The 22351-nt window shown below is 40.1% G+C and overlaps 1 protein-coding gene across 1 annotated transcript in view; it reads right to left on the reverse strand.

Moving 5' to 3' along the window:
• HCRTR2 (hypocretin receptor 2) overlaps window positions 1–9358 on the reverse strand; it is a 32531-nt gene extending 23173 nt beyond the window's left edge. Inside the window, exon 1 of the mRNA XM_085057414.1 lies at window positions 9043–9358. Coding sequence (XP_084913540.1) covers window positions 9043–9271 — 229 coding nt within the window. The 5' untranslated portion in view covers window positions 9272–9358. The remainder of the gene's footprint in view (window positions 1–9042) is intronic.
• Window positions 9359–22351: the final 12993 nt, after the last annotated feature.

A 22351-nucleotide genomic window follows, 5' to 3' on the forward strand; every position in this document is an offset into this window, starting at 1 on the left:
ATAAAATAAGAGATAAAGGCCAGCAGCAGCCTTCCTAAAGAAACTTGCGAGATTCCACAGTGTTAGCAGGATGCCTATTTAGTTGGGGCACAGAGAAGTGGCTCAAACTGAGCTCTTAAGACTCCATTAAGAATATGTGAAATAGTAAAAATAATTGAATAAAACCTCAATTTAACATTATATGCAAAGCTTTTATGCAGCTTTTGATGTTCCTAGCTATAAATGGGATTGAGAAAGAAAGTGGGGAATGTGGTTTTAACAGAGACATTGAAGAAAAGAGGATTAGAATTTAAAAAAGGAGAAAAATTTTAAAAAGCAGTTCAGAAACATGCTTCTGCTGTGCGTGATTTTCCCTGCTGCTAGTGCTCTAATGGAACCTAATTACCTGTCCAATGTATTGTATTATTTTTTACATTTTTGCTTTTATTTTACAAAACCACTCAGAGTTATTCCTGCAAGTGCAAACATGTAGGCCAGTTTTCACAAGGAGCAGCTGTTTTTCTGATGGCTGTTAGACTGTCCCAGCTCCTTCATCTCACCGTGGGCACTTTCCTCTTCTTTCTCCAGACTTCAGCAGAGCTTTAAGCAAAGCACTTGCTGTTCCCACCTCTTCCACACAGTGTCAGTGAAGGCTCAGAAACCAGCAGGAGTCCCCAGGCTGAAAGTGTTTGGAAAAATTTATGGAGGCTTTCCCCAAGCGAGGACAGTTCTGTGATAACGAAACCAGTTCTGGTTTCTGGACCCATCCTCCAAACACTAATGATCTCCCATTCCCCAATGATCTCCCATTCCCCAAAAAAGTCTCACAGGAAAGTCACAGCCAGGACAAAAAGTAAAAAGTTAAAATCAAAGTTAAAATTTAATACGAATTACTATTAGAAAACCTTCAAGAAATCTTCCCCTCATATTCCTGAAGAAAAAAACCCCTAATATGACAATGTGGTGAGATTGGTATTTTTCACATACAAATTTAGTCCCTGCGGTTTAGCGTCCTGAGGCGTTTTAATTAGAGGTTGTAATGCTGTTTAATCAATTAGCACAGCTCATTGTATCTCAAGCTGAATATGAAAACAATACAAAAGCTCCATCTGGTATAAAGTGCAGCTGCTTGCCTCCTGGAAGATTTATGCTGTCTTGAGCATATTAAACACTGTGCTGCAGTCCTTCCACTGGTGGACTGCTGGGTCAGCTGTCAGTTTGTTTTCTACATGTCAACCCTAAATCATTTCCCTTACACTTCAGAAGTCTTGCCAACCTCTTATTCAATGGGTCATCTCTCAGTGCAACTTCTTGGCCAAAATAGAAATGTAATTTCCATAACCAGCCATACATGACATTTTCATATATAAAGGAATGACACTACCTCTTATCTCATTTTTGATGAATAATAAACCTCAGGTGGATGTAAACAAAGAATTATCATTTTTCATACTAGACCACAATAATTTCATTTCGCTTTGGTAATTCAGTCTCACCACTGTTTGACTGAAATATCATAATACGGTCATCCAGCAGTTATTTTAAACTGATGCTGTGATTATAAGCACTGGTAATCAACATCTCCAAATACATGAGGCAGAAAGCTTCTAAGATACTTCACTCCTTCACAGTATTTTACAACTAGGAGCAAAAAATATGATAAATAATTTTGAATTATACGTTATTTATTCTCTATCTCTTATCCTCTCCAAATTTTTTCCCCTCACAATTAATTGGTTCTACATATGAATTCTTTTTCTTGTTCTTTTTTGGTGATATTACCTGCTGCAAATCAAAATCTGAGTGGTGGGGGGTCACACAACACAATCATGGAAAATTGAAAGGAACGCTAAGTAGATATGCTAGCAAGGGGAATTCTGGAGAGCTAGAGCCCCTGTGAAAGCATGGAATGTATACTGCTGGAAGGAAAAATGCTGCCATTAAAAGTACCTTCATTATGAATGACTCCTGATTAAGGATTCTTCTGTTTTGACTTAAGAGTCTAAAAATTAGGTGTCTAAGACTAAGTTTACTTTGTTTAAGGAAGACTTCCCATGAGTCTTTCAATAATTTCATTGATGACCTTGGTTAAGGGGAAAGAAGCACTTTAACTAAATTGCAGAGGATATTTAATCAGGGGTTTTTTGAAACCAGCAATGAGAACAAAATATCTAAAACTAAACAATATCTTCTGTGAATAGGGAGATATCTAATTCTTAGGCTGTCCATCTCTTACCCACTATTATGCTCTAAACTCACACATTACTTCCTTTTTACATAACTAACCTTATCTGAAAGAGGAGACCAACATGAGACCAGGCTTACATTGAAAAGTAATAGAAAGAATGACACAAAGAAAATACCCTGTTTATACAATGTTTATTATACAGGAAATACTGAAAAAAAAAATCCTGTATCTGGTAATAATGCCTGGCAGATAAAAACTGTCCTTGGATATGTGAGGTGATAGCTGAAAAGACAGACAATACTCTGAGCAAAGGAATTACATAGCCTACCAGTGAGGATACAGATCCTCATCAACAGGAAACACTGGATGTATTCAAATACAAGAAGAAACGAACCTGAAATTCTTAAAACATGACCAAAGGGGCAGGTGCCTAGGTCATGCTCCCTATGTATCACACTTAAACAAGTACTTATGTCTAGGTTCCATCCCATAGGAAAAATACTGAAACTGTAAAAAAATGTAGTTAAATAACACAGAACACAGGAAATACCCAAGTACTTTGTTGAATATCAGCTTCTTTGGAATGTACTAATGGGTAACTGTCATCATACAGCAACTAGTTTCCTTGCAGCAACATGTTTCTGGAGGCTTTCTACCTACCACACATTCTATTGTACTGAAGGTTTTAAACGGACTTAAGAGCTGAGGTTGTGGGTTGCTCATATGCTCCAGACCAATCCTACATCATAGGCATTGGCCTATTGAGGCATTAGAGAAGAAAACAAGAACTGAATTCTGTGTGCTGGAAGCTTGTGGCTACAGATCACAACTGGGAGTAATAGCACAACCATCTAATTGGCAGAGGATTCATTTTCTAACTCAGTCACATTACATAATCATAGGCAACTAACAATCTAATAGAAATGGGAGTTATTAGTAAAAAATTAGCTATGCTATAAAAATAGACTGCCCAAAATGCCAGGTTTGGTCAGCACTGGAGGAAATTAAAGGTGTCATCACAGAGTATTCCTCATCTATCTGTATTGATTAAAACAGACAGATTGGTTTAAAATGTCCCACCACAAACACACACACACACACACACAAATCATTACCAGTGTAAACTGGCAAACACAGTCATCTCTGCAGAGCTGGCTATACTGATCGACCAGATGTTTCATGATAATAATTGATATTATTACAAATGAAGGCTACAAAATCGTTATCCACACTTCCTATTACAGATGGAGGAGTCAGAAATATAGCTGTCATACTGTACATGACACTATGATAAAAAGATTTCACACTTCACAGATTCAATTCAAAGCTGCATGACAAAATCACGGTGTGCTTTACAGCTTAAATGCCATGCAACTTGGAAAAAATATGCTTCAAAAAACATCCATCAGTCATTGCAATATGGAGTTGCACTAGGAAAAACTTTTCCATGTCCACCTCTGTTTCTAATGTAGATGTAAGAGTGCCTTTTCTGCAGCACATACAAAGAAAATACAAATCACTATGCTAGTGACATGTTCCAGCAAATATCTTGCATATTATACAGCCTCTGAATCTTTATAATGGATCCTCATTGTCAATATAATATTCTAAAAACTGGGCTAAAATCCTTGCAGTCTTACTGTGCTAAGAACCAGGAGACAGAGAGCAGTTCTGTCAGGACTGAGTGCAGCCTCTGGCTCTGTACCTCTGCCCCCCTGCCCAGGAGTGAGCTGCCCATGCTGGAGGCCAGCTCTGGTATGGGGCAGCATGTAAGCTGGGACCAGGCTTCTGGGAATAAAGCTTTTTGAGTACTGCTTTGGGGCTCAGCCTTTTGCCCCAGAGCTGCATTTAAGCTCAGACTCTCACACTAAGCTCAGGAAAAGACCATGTTGCAAGTATGCTTTTGCCTCACTGAATTTGATGTAAAACTCATCCACTGACTTGGCTTTCTGGCTTAACCTCAGACTTGTTTCATCACTCTGGATTTGTCTGGTGATTGCTGGGTAGTGACTGAAACCTGGTAAACATCTTCAGACCTAGCAAGCTCTCAGGCACTGTGGGACTGTGTTGGTGAGTACACTGCCCTGTCAGTCTTTGCTGCTGCCCTAAGCTCCTGGCACTGGTCCCCTGGGGAACACTCCATCACAGTTCTTCTCTGACAGGTTCCACTTGTGAGACAGACAGTAAGTGAGCTGCTTATGTCCAAGAAAACAAAGAAGGTTTCACTTGACATGCAACACAGAAAATAAACAATGCTTTATAAACAAAGAAACATCCCAAACCCTTCAATTTTTTTTTTGTTTTGAAGGATGATGAGTAATCCCCATATTATGCAAATAGCAATGTACTTCAGCTGATACTCGAACTCTTACATAAGTAGAGCTCATACTTTCTCTATCTTGGGTAGATAAAATATATACATATTGTATCATTTCCTATGTGCTGTCTTCTTAACAATGATAAAGCCATTCTAGTTATTATTCATCCAACAGACAAAGGTGACTCTCATGCTGATATTACAAACAAAGTCCTTTCAGTGCCACATTCCCCAAGTAATCCGAAAAAAATGAAATGTAATAATTTAAAATGTAATTAAATGAAATATGCCTCATCTACAGCAATGAAATAGGATTCATGAAAATCATTAAAGAGAATACATGACTCATCCAATTCTACCTACATAAGCTTGTATGCCTAGACCTCAGTATTCACTGAATATCTTTAAAATTATAACAAAGCAGCATTTGAGAGAGTTGCCTATTCGTGGGTATTGAGCAGGACTCTGGTGTTAAGAGATATACACAGATTTTTTCTTCTCCAGCCCTAAAAAAGTCAGATGGATGCTGTTGAACTCTATGAGTTCTCCATGAACTCTATGAACTCTTTGAAGAAAAGACCACAGTTGGGTTCTGTACAGATCTCAGCACAACTAGCAGTTACTGTAAAACAGATAATAAATAATACAGCCATCCAGAGAACGGTAATTATTTGAAAACTTCATCCTGAGTTGGAATGAAAAACAAGTATCACCAAATTATGTGAGTAAAGAAAGTTTCTGAGACTTCTCACTGATGTACTGCATGGTCTCTTACCCTTGGAAGCCAGCAGTGTTGAGAACTTTCAAGCTGGGCACTGGCAGCCTGTACCTGCTAAAGATTTCAGCTCCTGCCAGCTCTGGGGAGACCTGCCAAGAGGCCCAGCAGCCCAGCTTGGAAGGGTGCCAGAAGGTTGCTTGTTTTGCCTACAGTCTTTGATCAAATCAAGCTATCTCTGCTGAACATTTTGATTTTGATGAATGCATGTTCCCTCAGAGAAAACATTTCATTAGAAAAATCCTGAGCCGTGTGAATGAATAACTTCAACAAGAATCATTCACATTCTTCATATCTACAAACAGAGTTAAATATATGTAGTTGAACATTTCTTTTTAATCCCTTGTAGTCTTACTCCAGTTATTAAATGCTGCAACCTGTCTGTGGAATGGTATCAGTAACTAGAGACTTCCAGACATCCCAAAAATACCTTTCCTTCTTTAATTATCTAGTTTCCTATTTTCAAGCAGTGTTTTTAAATACATGTATTCAAATAAAGAAGTACAGGTCTTTACAGTGAGCACACAATCTACATTAAGAAGTCCTATGTTTTGCACTAGATGTGCAAAGAAATTGCATGAATTTCATTGCTCTGCAGTAGTAAAGAAAATTTTTGGTCTTATTTGCAAAACAGAAGTCCTTACCCTCTGCACTTTGCTTCTAGTGATAAATAGTGACCAAGTGAAGAAGAAAATAGGACAAATCATACCGATATTGCCATCTAGATTTCAGATTCCCTGAATGTTCATATAAATATGTCTTAAAATCATCTTAAAATCTGTTTCTTTTCATTGGCTTACACTGAAATACCTGGTGAGCAGCCAGCCCAGGCATGCAAGAGAACCACTGACATGAAGAACTTGAGTGCAATACTGAAACTTGTATTGAAATACAGAAACTGGCTAATGTTTTTCACTTTAGCTGGTTTGTGCAGCAGCTCAGACAGTGTGTGTCGACTCTCCTAATCAAATTGAAAGATAAATAGCAGTGCAGACCCTGTTATATGCTACTATTAGTGGAATTCCTGCTGTGTTTCTCACTCAAAACCCACTAGATGTCAATCAAAGACTGAGCTTCTGATACTACCTTTGGTTGTTAATTAACTGTCAGAATACTCAATCCAGTTTATTACTAATATCTGAGGGATGTGCTGTGCCTTCCACTTGAACAGATATAATTTCTGGGATGTTCTTAATCCCATGTGAGTGCACAAACCAAAACAAAGCAGCAGAAATATAATTTTCAGCACCACATACAGAAAAGGAGAGTCTTTCCAGGTTGTTTAAGTGTTATTTGAATAGGACATGGAAAAAACAGAATCAAAGCATTGACTCCTCATTCCTGCAACACTGGGTGAACATAAGCCAAGAAGTGCAATGCATCATTAAAGAGGATACTATAAAGCACTAGTAGTCACTAAAACTCTGTCTAGAAGCACTCCTGCTTTTCTTTGATAAGGTCCATGACTAAATCCCAGATTAACCTTGAATATGGATTTTTCAGACAGGAGAAATCAGCTTCTCAGAGATATCAACATGTGCAGTGTTCTACATCAGATTTCACTGGTAGTAAAGAAGTTTCTCAAAAATGTCTTTGGAAAAAACATCAGATCACATCCATTTCTCTCCTCATAATCACATGAGCCTGCAATCAGTGCTGTGTGAGCTTTCTTGAATAAAGATGAGACAGTGTTCAACTAACAAGAACCTGCACCTGCAGATACCACAAACAGCTCACCCATACACAGAACCAGAAATTTGGAGCAAACAGCTTTAGGAGGATCATAGAATCATTTAGGCTGGAAAAGACCTTTAAGATCATTGAGTCCGGCTGTAAATTGTAGGATTTACTGTGATTTAGAGGACTGGATGGAAAGCTGTTCAGGTTCTTCTCTGTCCACTTAAAGACAGAGATTTGCTACCATGTACCACAACTTGGAGAGAGAGATTTCAGAGGACAAAAAGTAGACATTCCATCCAGTAATAGCCTTGGTGGCTCGACAGCTGCCACTTTTCATCCCAGGCAAAGAATGTACATAAATGCAAGGAAAGAATAGCTGCATATCCACACTGGTATAATCTCTTATTTGTGACTGCATAGAGAGGAAAGGTTTTCTCCCTGTAGCTTCAGGGGGGGAAAGTGCAAATAGAGTGAAAGCTCCTATAGATGAAGCTTTGACCTTGAATCTTTACAGGAGAGAGGACAGCTTGTTTACAGTGTGGGTAGAGGAAAATAGGTAAGCACAGGTGGTTCTCTTAAAATAATCTTTGCTCAAAATCAGAATGAAGGAATGTTTTTTTCCTAGTTTAAAATAAAGCCTCTTTGCTAGGGCTGTTATCTCCACACTGTCTATCAAGCTGGCTAGCAAGCAATGGACTGAGCAAACGTGCACACTGGATGTTTACGGGCACTCAGTGCAGCGCTCCAGAAATACTACAAGGAAAAAAAAGAAAAAAGCATCATCAGTTCCCTGAAATTTTAAAAATGCCTTTCAAAATTGTTGCCTTTGGCTGCAGTCTCATTTGCATGTCACTCCGGGAAGCCTGTAGAGTTTGCAGTGACAGCCCTAACATGCACAATCCCCTCTGAAAAACATGAATGAGAGACCCGTATGGCGGGGCGGGGCTCAGTGCTCCGTTCATGGCAGCAGCACGGAATGCCAATGGCCCTGACTGCAGCCCAGGAGCCCTGCTGGCGGAGCCAGCTCCCGGCGCCCGCTCCGCGTCCATTCATAAACGCGGAGCTGCTGAGGAGCAGCGCCTGCCCCGCTCACCCGCGGCCCGGGTGGGTGTGTGCACACCCATGGCCGCGCTCCGCGGCCCCAGGCGTCTGCTCCGAGAGCCCGGAGAGAGCCCTGCCGTATGCACGGGGGAGCGGAGAGATGGGGAGCGAAGAGTGAAGAGGAACGTGGGGAGCGGCGCGCAGGCTGCTGAGGCCAGACCCCTCTGGCCGCTCCCGCCCGCCGCCTCAGCTCAGCCGTGCGCTCCCTCCCTTCACTACCCTCAGCTCTCCACCACACTCCAGCGCCCCTAGGCTCCCTCCGAGGCTGCAGCCCCGCTGGCCCCGCCGCCTCCGTCAAGGATGAATGGAAGCGTGAGGAGGCGGCTCCAGCAGAGGCACCGCCCCGCCTCGCTCCTCAATGAGCGCCCGGGAAGGGCCGCCTCGCCCCCGCCCCACCGCCCCACTCCGCTCCGCTCCGCTCCAGCCGCGGGGGACGGAGCGCGGCCGCTGCGCCGCCGAGCAAGGAGCCGCGCCTTCTGCCCCGCGGCAGCTGAGGGCACACCGCCAGCTCCCGGCACGGGCCGAGCGCTATCCCGGGCCCCTCACGCCGCGTCCCTGTCTCTGTCCCGGAGAATCACCCCGCGCTCAGTGTCCCCAGCGCGGCGCCAGGCTCCGCCGGCCGGGCCGGGGCTGCTGGAGGGAGCAGCATCCTCCCGAGCGGGCTGAGAGGCGGAGCCGCGGGCCGTGCCGGTAGGGGCGTTCAGCACCTCGGCCCGGCGGACAGGGGCGGGAGCCGGCTGGCAGCCGCGGCTCTCCCCCGCCGGGCCGCCCGGTGCGCTCCGCCAGCCCCGCTCCCCGTGCCCGGCCGCCGCCGCAGCCCCTCGCCCGCGCAGGAGGGAGCGGTTTTTACGGCCCCTTCCGCGCAGCCTGAACTTTCCCTCTCGGCTGGGGACAGCCGCCTTTCCAGCGGGGTATGCGAAACGCACCCCGGTTTCCAGCCACCCTCCATGCAAAACCCGTGTCGGGAAGGGAGAACGGGAAGTTTGGGGGAGCTCGACTCACCCAGGACGTTCCCGACGAGAGCCACGATGAAGACGACGATGTAGCCGGCGATCAGCGCCCATTCATATTCCTTGGGATGTAAATACTCCTTCCAGAGGTATCGCAGGAACTCCTCATCATCGTAGTCGGAGGAAGGGGTTAAAAGAGCCTCCCGCGTTTCGTTCAGTTCCGACCCGCTCGTCCAATTCCTGTATGAAGGGGAACCATCCTCTGGTTGAATCCCGGACATCCCTAGCGGTTATTCCGGGGGCTGGGAAAAAAACAACAGCCAACAAACCCAAACCCAGACCCTCTCAGAGCATCCGAGCTTTCTCCCGCCCGTCCATCGAGGCTTGTGGTTGCCAGTGCGAAAAGCGGGGTGTGGGGAGAAAAATGACGCGGGAACTTACGGGAACCAATGCGGGAACAGGCTGGGGATCCGCGTCGGTCCCCAACCCGCCCTGACCAGCCTTTTCCCCGACCGGGCAAGGGGTGCAGCCTCCCCCGCGGAGGCGGCAACGCCTGCACCGTCGTGGAAAAGGCTGGTCGGGATAGGTTGAATGCCTCAGGTGCCAGAATGCACCTGCCCCCGCTGGAAAAGTCACGTCCGTTTCAGACGATGTCGATTTTTGTTCCCCAAACCGTGCACATGCATCCTCACACACCCCCACTGCTCTGCACGCCTCTTCTCCCCCCACCGCCCCCGCCGCTTCAGCTCATCCCCAGCTTCTCATCTCTCCCCCCAGCCCTACTTCCAGCTTGCCCATCCCTCTTCTCACTGCTTCTCCTCGGTTTCTCACCCTCACTTGCACAAGCACTTCCCTTCAGATCCTTCTACATTAAATTCTTGATATACTCAAGATATCTGTAGATTAAAGGCTGTGGAAGGCTGCTGTGGAAGGAAGCACAGGGTTAAAGGAGCCATTAAAAAAGAGTAGCTAATGAGGCTGTCTCCATTCTGTGCTTCTTTGAAAGTTAGGTTAAAACAGGAATTAACCCTGGTGGGAAAATCCCTGAGAGCTGAGCAGACAAATGTGAGGTTTCATTGGATTTGAAGATTGTGAGACCTCACCGTAGCTTGAGTTTAGCATGCACTCACTGCTCTGAGGCTGTTTCAAACATCTAGCTTGGGGTTTCAGCACAGCAAGTTCCCCTCACCTTTTCTGAAATGGGCTAAGCTGGCAGAAAGCAGTTCAAGAGAACACAGAAGTGCTAGTTAAACAGTGTGTTAGGATTCCTGTCCTCTGGTCATTGCTTCTTGAAATATTTTCATACTTTGCCAAGTGTACAGTCTCTGAAAAAGAAGGGATAGGTCTAGACTTGTCCTTCCATGACTGATAAAATCCCCTCTTATTCAGGCAATCTGTTCACTTCCTATCTGAATAATTTAATGGATCCGATAAAAGCACCATTTCTATTGCGACATGGCACAACTTGCTCAGTTCAGCATTTCAGTGCAGGGTCTGCACCTCTGTAGAATGGAGGAAGTCGTATGATGTGATTCCAACACAGAAGCATAATAGAGAGGCAAATATTCATTCCTAACACCGTGCTTAGAGTGCTTAGTTCTAGACAGTACTTCAGGCTGCACAATTGTTTTTTATCAGTGTGCCTTCAAAGTTCAATGCTACAGTTCAATGCATACCTGCAAAGTTCAATGCAAAGTTCAATGCATACCTACACCTGGAATACCTCCTCCTATTTCTATAGACCTACTCGCTTTGCTTTCCTTCTAAAACAAAGAAAATTTTTTTCCTATTCTACAGGGAAGTTGAGTGAACATTTAAGTCTAGATATGTTATAGAGTGAAATATATTCTGATATAGAGGCAGGATCAGCATAAATTAGGATCTAATTTATGTTTTACATAAATTAGAAAATTAGAAGGGTAGAGTTTGAAAACATCATAAACAAAGATTAGATACTCTGCAAATAATGAAAACACCTAATGTTATATTAGTTGAGATATGAATTTTGAAAAGTGATTTAAACATTCCTTACAATGTGGAATGCAGGATGACTTGGTACGCAGCAAGAGACCTGTTTAAGGAGCTTGTCATGATCTTTGCTAGTGATGAAGAGACTTAGGGAATGACCATTTGGCAATCAATAACAGACAATCACACTCATGCTCCAGCTTGTTTCCTATTCTAAAATGTTTGCAACTCCATTATTTGCTTCCAAGTTGCCAAAAAATCAAATAATGTCTTTGTTGACACAGAGTTTCTTCCTCCCCCACCAATAGTGATCCCGTCTGGAGTGCTGCATCCAGCTCTGAGGTCCCCAGCACAAGGACATTGACCTGTTGGAGCTAGTCTAGAGAAGGCCCACAAAGATGATCAGAGGGTTGAACCACCTCTCCTATCAGGAAAAGTTAATAGAATTGGGATTGCTCAGACTGGAAAAGATATGGCTTAGGGGGTCCTAATTGTAGCCTTCCAGTGCCTGAAGAGAGCCTATGAGAAAGATGGAAAGGGACTTCTTACAAAATTATGCAGTGATAAGACAAGGTGGGGGATGGATTTAACCTGAAAGAGAGTAGGTTTATGTTAGATAGTAGGAAGAAGTTGTTTACTGTGAGGGTGGTGAGGCACTGAAACAGGCTGCCCAGAGAAGCTGTGCATGTCCCATCCCTGGAAGAGCTCAAGGCCAGGTTGGATGGGGCTTTGAGCTACCTAGTCTGATGGAAGGTTCCTTGCATATAGAAGAGGGGCTGGAACTAGATAATCTTTAAGGTCCCTTCCATTCCAACACAAGCCATTCTATGATTCCTATGAATAGTAAGGAATATTATTAAAAATTTGGAAGCAACATGAATTTAATGAAAATATTACATAAGGCTCATACTTTTTTTCAACAGGATTACAAATTTGATTGATAAATACATAAGTAATTGATTATGCAGATTAATTAGCTGCCTAAATTTGGTATTCCTAGAGTCCTGTAGGACATTTGCTTTGATTGATACTGCACATTCTGGTTAGGGAGCAGGCTAGTAAAAAAATCAATATAGCACACATTATAAAGATTAAAAATGGGTTAGCTAACAGATCTCAGAATGAAATGGTAGACAAAGAATCCTTGCTGAGCCTGTGCATTCCTGCTGTCAGTTCTTGATTCTGTTAAACTCATACTTCAAATGACCTTGAAGAAGCTGGCAGGTGACCCAAAGATCAGGTGTTATCAGCTAAACACACATGCTCATCTTGAATCTGTAGCCAGAAAGCTTCATTTGATCCTTGATTGTATAAATGAGTATATTTGTGAAAACAGATTAAGTTTTAAAATATAAGTGAAACTAACTTAGTAAAAATATTCACCATCGACAAAACTCTGCTACCAAGGAAATGGTTTTAAATGGAGCCATTTTAGCTATGCATTTTAAAATCAAGATCAAATGCCTTTTTAAAAGATAAGTGCTAGATGAGATGAGAATTAATTCATAAAAATCACATGACTTTGTATGCAAGAGGTTAGACTAGATGATTATGGTTGTCCCCCTCTGGCTTTCTAATTTGTGAAAGAGTGTTAGCTAAATCAATTCCCCTGATGAATTTTGGTTCTGATTTATCTTTTCTTTTAATTATACTATCAGCATCAAGCTTGGTGCAACAGTTTAAATCTGTTCCTTTCATATGAAAGTGTATAGAAAAAATTCAAAATTATGTTGTTATTATTATTTTAACTGGGTTTTTTCAGTTAAAAGCCTGCTTAACATGTGGTTTTACAAACTTCCACAACCAAAAAATATGCTGGCTACACAGCACTTAAAAGAAGCTTAAATTCAAGGGTATATCGATTAACCTTCTTATCTCAGGAGAGTACTGTCTGGTACTTTATTTACCTAAAAGGTTCACATACATTGATATCTCTTCTAATCCATAACTTTCCATCACTTATCCAAAAATACTGAAATTAAATTACTAGCCCTAGAAGATATGTCTTGTGGCTTTCAATATCACTTATTATATTATATTAGACCATGTGAATATAAATCGAACAGAATTTTATGCTTTATTGCATCTGATAGCTAACAGGAACTGACATTCATACAGAATAAACAAGCCTTACTTCCGCATCCAAGTTTATCACTTTGTCAAACACATTTCCCCTCCATAACAATAATTTTATTGCAGACCTACCTTTTTATTAATCACACAAAGAGGCAGCATTTTTTTTTCTTCTGTCAGAGACTAGCCCTTTCATTTTAAAATCTATTTGATTCAGAGGATTAGTTTCATAGTAGTCAAATACCATATTAAATTAGGGGCCCCTTTTTCAGATCAGAATTAATTTTAAATGTTTTGCAAACTTGGTTTAACAGGCAGCTGAGCCGGGGAGTTTCTGTTCTGACTTTGCTGAATATTTTAGCAGGTGATTTTGTTCTTAGGAAGCAAACCACATGAACACAACCACTTAAGAGAAACAAACTGCTGTGCTGGCAGTAGAGACAGCTTGTGTGAACATCCTTCCTTCCTTCCTTCCTTCCTTCCTTCCTTCCTTCCTTCCTTCCTTGCTTCCTTCCTTCCTTCCTTCCTTCCTTCCTTCCTTCCTTCCTTCCTTCCTTCCTTCCTTCCTTCCTTCCTCCCTCTGTTCTCATTTAACAGCTTTTCTCTGTTCCTTTGTCTCTCTCATGAAATATGCCCCGGAGAGTAGAAAACTACCAGCCTTACTGTTTATTTACTTGAGTCATCCTGGCCAGTCAAATTCCAGATTTTGCCTGTGAAGGTCCTCTGGAATCTTTCCTCCTATAATGGTACTTCAAGGTGCAAGTGCTGCTCCCTGGCAGCAGTACCAAGTAGTTCTGAGAAGCAGATGGACCATTATCAACTAAATAGTGAAGACAATAAATGAGCAAGTAGAGACAAGCTAAGAGCAAGAGAGAAAGGCTGAAAGAAAAAGCCAGGCTTAGAAATCTATACAGCCATCATTTCATTGGGGTGATAAGGATAGTGCCTATCAGGCAGTGAGGTGTAAACGACCAGAAAATAAAAGTAGATACTCTGCTCTATTATTTTTGTGAACAGAATGAATTAATCAGTGAACCTTATAAATTAACTTAATGATGTTCCATCACACAATGCACTTGCAGCACCATGTTTGCTTTAGCTGTTCTTGTCTCAGCATCAATTCACTGATGAACTTTAGGTTAAAGATTCAAAACTATTTTTAACATAAGAGATATTACTCAAACCTGTTGCTGATATTTCTGAAGTGGAGGTATGAGAAGCATCCGACAATTACCCTTACTTAGGCAACCTCAGGCATTTTTCTCTTTGAATGTAGAAAGCAGGATCCTGTTAAGTAGGGTCTTGTTTTAAACAATGCAAAAACTTGCAAAGGTACTGTTACCCCAGTATAACAAGAGTATCAGCAACACTCTATTGATTTATTAGCTGACTAGCACCATTAAATTGAGTCAAAGCTAAGATAACTTGCTCTGTTTCTGGCAGTGATTAGATAAGAAAAATTAGCTGTTGGTTAGCTCATGCCATCTTTATTATTAATATCCACCAATGCAGAACATATTTGATGTGAAAAATTCTGCTTCTTGTCTCATTCACTCCACTGTAAATTAGAAGTATCTTCATTCATGTCAGTATCGTGATGCTGCTGTAATACAAATTAGAATAATAGACTGCATAGTTGTGCAAATTCAGATGAACTGAAAGCAATATGAGAATCTGATTCTTGGTGAAAACTCTGTTGTCCAACTGGGAACAGAATTGCCTAACACCATTCCTGTGTGTTGCAGATATACTTTCCAAGGGTGTGCAATGCATATATAAAAAAGTACACTGCTACACCATGCTTTTCTAGGTCCATTTGATTATTAATAGCCAAGTACTTAAAGGAGTTTTAAAACTCCTTTTTATTTCTGTGAGAAAAAAAGAGCTTTTGATATATGAAAATGAATGTGTGCCATCTGCAGTACTCTCTCCTCCACCAAGTCTACAAATATTTAAAAGCAAACACATTTAATGATCAGGGCACAAATCCAACCAGGATAGAACAAATTACAAGACACCTTTCTTGAAAAGGTCTCTGAGCTGTATATGAAGCTGAGAAAGGGATATCTGTTTTACTCTTTTTTTATAAGACAAGGCATGCCCAATGATAATTTCAGTCAGCAAGTTTAAATATGTAAAAAAGAAAAAACTCTTAAGTTCATAAACATGTGAGCACTGAAAGTCATTTTTGTAGAAGCCAAGACAAAATTTTTACAAGCCCATCAAAGCTGTTAAATTAAGTAGTTTTAATGTAACATTGCACTCAAGAGCTCTGAAGTGAGGGAAAATATAACTCCAAATAGAAACTGTTTCTTAAAATTATTTTCCCTGGAATATATTCTGATATATTTGGAAATAGCAGAGGATTTGTGGTGTGATCTGAGACAAGATAGATATTTTCATATTATGTATTTTGAGGAACAAAAAGGAGGAGGCACACAGCTTTTTTTTTTTAATAAATATTTTGGTTGTTTTAAAGGAAATAAAGGCCTTTCAAATTAATCAGCACCAAAAAATTGTATGCTTTATTGCAAGGTTTTGATGGTGATAAGAACACTGGATCTGCCCTTACAACCTGTTGCAAGGGAGAGTTTCTATTCTGCAGAAGGTACATTTGAAGTAGATAAGAGATTGAGATAGTTTAAGAATGGGAAGTGAACAGTGGCAAAGATGGCTTTAAGGGACATATCACTTTCAGTTTTATCAAAGCTAAATAACACCAACATGTATTGCAGGTCTACGACCTGTATTTTTTCTGTTTGGGTTCACTGACCTACTGGCAGCTGACCAGAATAAAAGTACTATGTTGTGCTATTGCTTTCATCAAGCTGCTTCACTCTTTGTTCTCTAAGCCCTCCCATTGCATAAGGACAACAAACCCCCTAACCATGGCTGCGTCTCTGACAGTGGCCAGGAGCAGATGACAAGAGCAGAACATAAGGGTAAGGCAAGTTTGCAATGAAACTTTCCATCATTAGAACTTCCCATCTTCGAGCAAGCTGCAAGTTAGCAGCTTCCTGAGGCAAGCCATTATGTCTGGCTAATGAATAGGTCTTTACGTGCTTTTCCCAACAATTTGCTTAATTGTTTCCTGAGCCCATCTCAACCTCTGGCTTCCACTGAAACTAGAAGCAATGATTTCCACAGTTTGTTACAGCTGCTTCTCCTTTGCTACTTTCAAAAGTGTTCCTGAATAATTTTATTTGGTTTGTTGCTCATACACTGTAAAAAATTGAGTATTTCCCTTCCCAGTTTTTCCATATAATTTTTGATGCACTTTCCTTCAGTCAAGTCCTCCTTCAAACTATCTCCATTTCAGCACTCATTTTATTTTTGCTACTTAACTTAGCATAACAGAAAACTTTGTTATCTTTTATATTCCTGTCGTCAATCATCTCTGACCTGCTTAAATAAGGTTGAGTTAATTCAATGGTTTTGTGGTTTTTTTCCTGTCACTTGTTTGAATTTTGTTTGGTTTGTCCTATATACTATACTTTGTTTAGGTACAGCATTCTATAACTTCACTACCAGATGAATCATCTCAAATGGTGCTCTTTTCAGCACACTGGCTTTCAGATAATTAGTTTAAAAGCTTACCTGTTTTTAAGTTTCATCAATAGATTCCTTTTTCCTTGGATAGCATATGTCTCTAATGTCAGTTTGTTTTCTTATTAAAGTTTTCCCCATTCCTGATAAACTGACTCTGCTCTTTATGCCATTTCCCAGACACACACTGACACTGCACTCTGTCTAGCCCTGTTCATGGTACTGAGAACATTTCTCAGGTCATATTTACTCAAAGATTTTATATAATCTCTTGCTACTATTCTATAATATGACATCTTGAGATTTCTATTTCAATGTCAAGTTTTCAGAGAACAAAAGAAAAGTCTGAAACTCAGCCCCAAATCAGCATGAAGAACGTGGTTGTTCAGGCTGTAAAATATGCTGGACCAAAAAGAAATAAATAACAGTTGTTTGTGCTACAGAATTACTGAAGCTAGAATCTTTAGTGGTCTTCTAAAACTCCCCAAAGATTGGTTATTGCTTTCTCTTTTCACCTCTTACTATCAATTGCTTGTTTGAGTAAGTCTTACCTTGACTGGTTGTGCATTAAAGAATATTATTATTATTATTATTATTATTATTATTATTACTACCTAATGTCCTATTAGACATTGGCTGGTTCAGGTATTTACTCTGCTAAACACCATAACCCAACAATTCAGCTTGGAAAAAAAAAGAAAATAAAATGCCAAAAAATGTCAAAAAGAAATGTTGAAATTTCTAGATACAAATCAACATTATACTGCAGAAATTAGCCTAGCCTGAATATCAGATGAGCCTTGTAGTGAATTAAATTCATATTTTTTCATGTCAATCAAGTCACCTTGCATTTTAGAAGTCAAATCTAGCTTCAGCTCTCATGCCTGAGAATACCAGTACTTATCACTACGGGCAGATTTTTCCCTTCCCTTTGCCACTTGGCAATCTTTGAGCCTCAGGTAATTATGGTTCTGCCTTTACTACTGTAAAGATGTGTGTATACTTTGCAGGAGGAGCATATTATCTGTGGAGGGGTGAAGGAATAAGTCATTTAGGGACCATCTTTGCTAGTAGTAAAGGCAACTGTGGAAAAATCTGACTTGCAACCAAGGCTATGCAGACTCACCCACTTATTGTGCAGCACCACACTGGGGCTGGCAGGGCCTGAACAGACTCAGGTGTGTGACAATACAAAACTTTCCCTGCTTTTCCTTGTGTCTATGAGCAAGCTGCCAGCTATCAGAGTCATGTTATTAAACTAATTATTACAATCTCTCACAATACTGCTACATGTTGAGGTGCCAACACTGAAAAGGAGAAAGACTTATTGTCCTGTGAAGTTGAAAGTGTGAGGCAGTGCTTAATATGCTTTGAGTGATGAGCATGAACCGGGACATTGTAGCAGACCTGCTACTTCAGGTTTATTTCAGGAAGGCTACAGGAGTGGACATGTCTCTCTCTGTGCAATTCTTCCAGTGATTGTGAAGATAAATAATCCACTTGTGTGGGATTTAAGGCTATAAACAAGACTCAGTCTGTGATACTTTTAATTCTTTCCTCTTCTAAAATGTAATTATATTGGCTGCGCGTTTTTCATTTCAGCTTGCAAACAAGGCATCCTTGTCTCAGTTTAAGTTCAGGTGGATCAGATTAAACAAGATCTTCAACCAAAGATCTAAACATCTAATGGCAAAGCATAAGCAGAGGCTGGAAAATATAATTTGAAAAAGCATTATTCACTTTTTTTTCTCCCAAGTTTTCTGCCTGTTTGAATGCTTAGACCTTCTCAGATGTTTTTCACTGTTCCTTTAGTGACTGTTTCTTCTGGATTTCAAAACTTTAGGTGTAAAGACAATTTCTTGTGAAGTACAGCTGAACTCAGCATTTCCAACTTTATGAGGATTCCGTATGTTTATACACATCATAATCAATTGCTTGCAACCACCTATAGAAAACTCTGTCATCACTTAACCTTATTTTCTAGTTACTAATCTACAAACTGAGTTCATAGAACTTCCTTAAGAGAAATCTCTGTAAAAACATAAATTTTAGGTGCTATAAGTGAAGGGGGGGCAGTGAGGGATGGCAAGTTGAACACCTAAATTTATACAAGTTACATAAATCCTGGCACTGAAAATGCACTGAAAATATCCAGACAAAGTCCACTAAGTCCAAACTAAATGTCAGAACTTGAAAAATCTGTCCCTTCCTTTAGCCATTTTGTTTCCTTTCTGTAAATTTGCTTAGTCATTCAATTTCTTGTGTCTAGTCACACAAATTCTTCTGGCTTCAGTATATCTAGTTACATCTACAATTACTTAAACAGAGTTGGTTTATAGCCTGTGCAAATATAGATGTGTTTTGTTACAGGACTTATAAACTCCTCCTTCATTTTCCATTGCTCTTCCCAGAAAAAAAGAATGAACTGGATTACAAAATGGAGAATCTTCACTGAAAAATGAGCTGTTGTAAGTGCACCCCAAACTATTAGTTACTTTGTTGTTAAAGTTCACTGAAGGTCTCTAATTAATACGTCTGTGCAAGGAGAAAGGACAATTTGGGGAATAACACAAGAGCAAGATATCATTAAGTAGATCAGGATTGTCTCATCAGAAACACTGTTGGAAGTGCTAGGGAATCTATCACTCAAAGAGCACACTGCAGGTCTTGAAGAACTTTGTAAAAAGGTGGTGAGAATGATAAGTACCATGAGAATTTCTTTGAAAAATTAGAATATTTTACCACAGGAAACAAATCAGAAAGAATATCAGTAAAAGTGTGTCAAAAAGGAGCAGCAAGAGGAAAGCAAACTACATGTTTCTGCTCTAATTCATGGCACAAGAAGGAATCACTGAATGAAAATAGTAGTGGGAAATAAAGAGTAGATCCAACAGCTTTTCTTCCAACAAGGTAAAGATAGACCATAAAAGTAATTAAGATAAAAAATTTAACTACCTTTTGGAAGGTCTCATAATCAATACATGCAACAAGAATATTCAGGCTTGTCAATGCTAATTATAACTAAAGGTTTGGCTTAGCTTTCCTGTGTTAGAAATTAGGTGAGATTTCTGAAGTTTCCCATAAATTAACACACCATGGAATGCACAAATAATGTAATTAGATGGACCTTAAAATGAGCTAAATTTCTTTGCTCCACAAATCGTGCTTACTGTAAGTAAGCCATTTGTACTCAGATAAAGTATGTATGTTCTGTTGTTACAAAATCACAGCAAAGGTGGATGGTTACAGTTGAACCGAGGGTTTTTCAAGTTACATTATTATCTTCAAAACAATTTAAGAAAAGTATATTCCTTCTTGAATATAAAATTTCAGCTTCTGTGAATAATTAAGAAAATAGGTTTCACCTTCTGTTGAAGCTGAACAAATATACAGGTCAGAACATAAAAATTTCAGCTGAGATATGTAGATTTAAGCAAATCTGTACCTATGTGGTAGGTAAGATAACATCACAGAGTTATAGTCATGCATAAATTCTTAGAGCCTGGACTTGGGTATTACTCAGCTCTCCTTCCACAGAGAATATGAGAGGCTAGCATAAGTTAACTGAAAACTGTTCTAAATTGCTCTTCAGTAATTCAAGATATTTGCACAGAAAAAAAGTTTCCTCCTCCTCCTAGATCCATTGATGGAGCTTAATATTGTAGGTTGAGAGCACACTGGATAGAAAGAAAAAGGGCTCACACTGCCTCCTGTACATCAATCCATCTCCTAGGAAACTAGTATTTAATTCATTATCCAGAAACTCTTCCCTCGCTCTACTAGAGACAGCTTAGTCAGATAATATTTTTCCACTCTGTGAGAAGGAATAGATTTAAGAGGGAATATACTTTACCTAGCAGCCAAATGCCTCCTTTTGTTATCAATACCTTTGCAAGCAGCATTTCAATGTTGTGTTGTACTTTATTGCTGTAATACTGAACTGTATTATCTTGTGACTTTCAATACTTTTTCCTTTCAGTCTGTAGTTGAAGATGTGCGTTTCCTACATATTGATTATTTCTTTTTTTTAAATATTGTCATTCCCCATGCCCTAAGAAACACAGCTTCTTTGCTTGTCTACAAACTGCAGCATTTTCTGTTACATACTAAAACTATTATTCTACAGCTCTCCTAGTAACCAGTTTTTGAACCTAAATTTTAGATTTGCTCTGTGAACAGTATTTTGCTGGAAAGTCATTCATACCCAGTTAAAAAATAAAATGAAAAAAATTATTTGCATTTAAGCAACAATAAAAACTTGAATGCTGAGGAAGTTTCACTTTGTATCAGAATTTATATAATTTTTGAAAAACTTAAAACTATCTCTGTTTACTTCTGTTTGTATTTTTATTTTAAGACAAAACCTTTCTTAAGCAGTAATAAACAAATCAAACATGAGTTATTAAAGATTAACAAAGTACTCAAAACTGCAGTACTCAAAAAAATCTCGTTTTCATTTTAGAATTAATTGTTGTTTGAACAGATATCTGGAAAATATATCACACACAGAGGGATGTCCCACAGACCAATGGTAGCACTGTTCAGTTGTTCACCTCTGCTCAACATGTTCTGCTAAATAGTTGTTAACCAATTTGAGAAAAGTTCTGTTGCTTAAAGTTGACTTCAGATAAGCAAAGCATTTACAACCTGCTTGTCTGTGTGCTTGCCCCTGTAACGCCTATGCATGTGTTTAATTAATAAGTGAAACAATGAATGCATCTGCAATTTATTCAAACGGGGCCAGAGGCTGATCTGTGGTCCTGAGTTAGTGGGTCACAGGCTAGGTGCACCAACACTACTCTGCTCTCAGCTTTGGGTCTCTTGACAACCTCTCTGCTGGTACTGACTGTATCCATACAGTAACCCAAGCAAAACCTTTGCAATGCCCGAGCATGGTTTGGTGGTTAAACTAGTGGAGGAACCATTTCCAACACACAGTTTCCAGGACAATACCCAATTTCCAAGAGAAGAGTTAATCTCTGCTGACATGAGCCATGCCAGGGTCCTGGCTTCTGTATTTGTCCCTGGATCTTCCTTATTGCACTTCGTGAAGAAAGATGCAGCATTTTCTATTTTTACAGTCGATAGAAAACCTCCTTTTTTGGCATGACTTTTTAAAGATGATACAAACATGAAATTTGCCAGTCACCGTCAATGAAATTAGCTGCATAAAACATCAATAAATACTACTACACAGAACCACAGAAACATCAGAACTGCATTCATGTTCTTATTTTTAATCTGGGTGCAGCTAGTACTGCCAGGTGACCCAGCAGCACTCAGATCTTGTGTTGATAATGGTGGAACCATGGCCTACAAGGACCTGAGATGTAAGCAGGGAGCTGTTGGTTGCTTCTCCTGTGGATTCCAGCTGCAGGTCCTGTCATCCATACCACAGGTTGCTGTGTCAATATTTATTTCCTGCTGGAACACACACTATTTACTTACTTAGGATGTGTTTTACTTGGAAGAGAAGTGCCTTTGATGTTTTCTGGGACAAGTAGTATATGCATTGTGTTTGGACTGAGTTTTCAGTTAAATGAAATTAGGCAGTGCAGGTAATAAATCATAGCCCTTGAAAATTAGAACAAACTGCCTTGTTCTTATTCCAAAATGCAGCAGTTAAAAGAAAACCACAGTAGCCTAGAAACCATAAAGAAACACAATTAAAAGAAAACTAGTCATCTCTGAAAAAGTTATTATGGGAACAGATACAAAAGAAAAACGTGGGAGGGCAAACAAGAAAATGGAGATGTGCAGACCTTTCCAATGAC

This window comes from Lichenostomus cassidix, chromosome 3 (genome assembly GCF_008360975.1).
Source record: "Lichenostomus cassidix isolate B80296 chromosome 3, HeHo_3.0, whole genome shotgun sequence".
In the NCBI taxonomy this organism is placed as follows: domain Eukaryota; kingdom Metazoa; phylum Chordata; class Aves; order Passeriformes; family Meliphagidae; genus Lichenostomus; species Lichenostomus cassidix.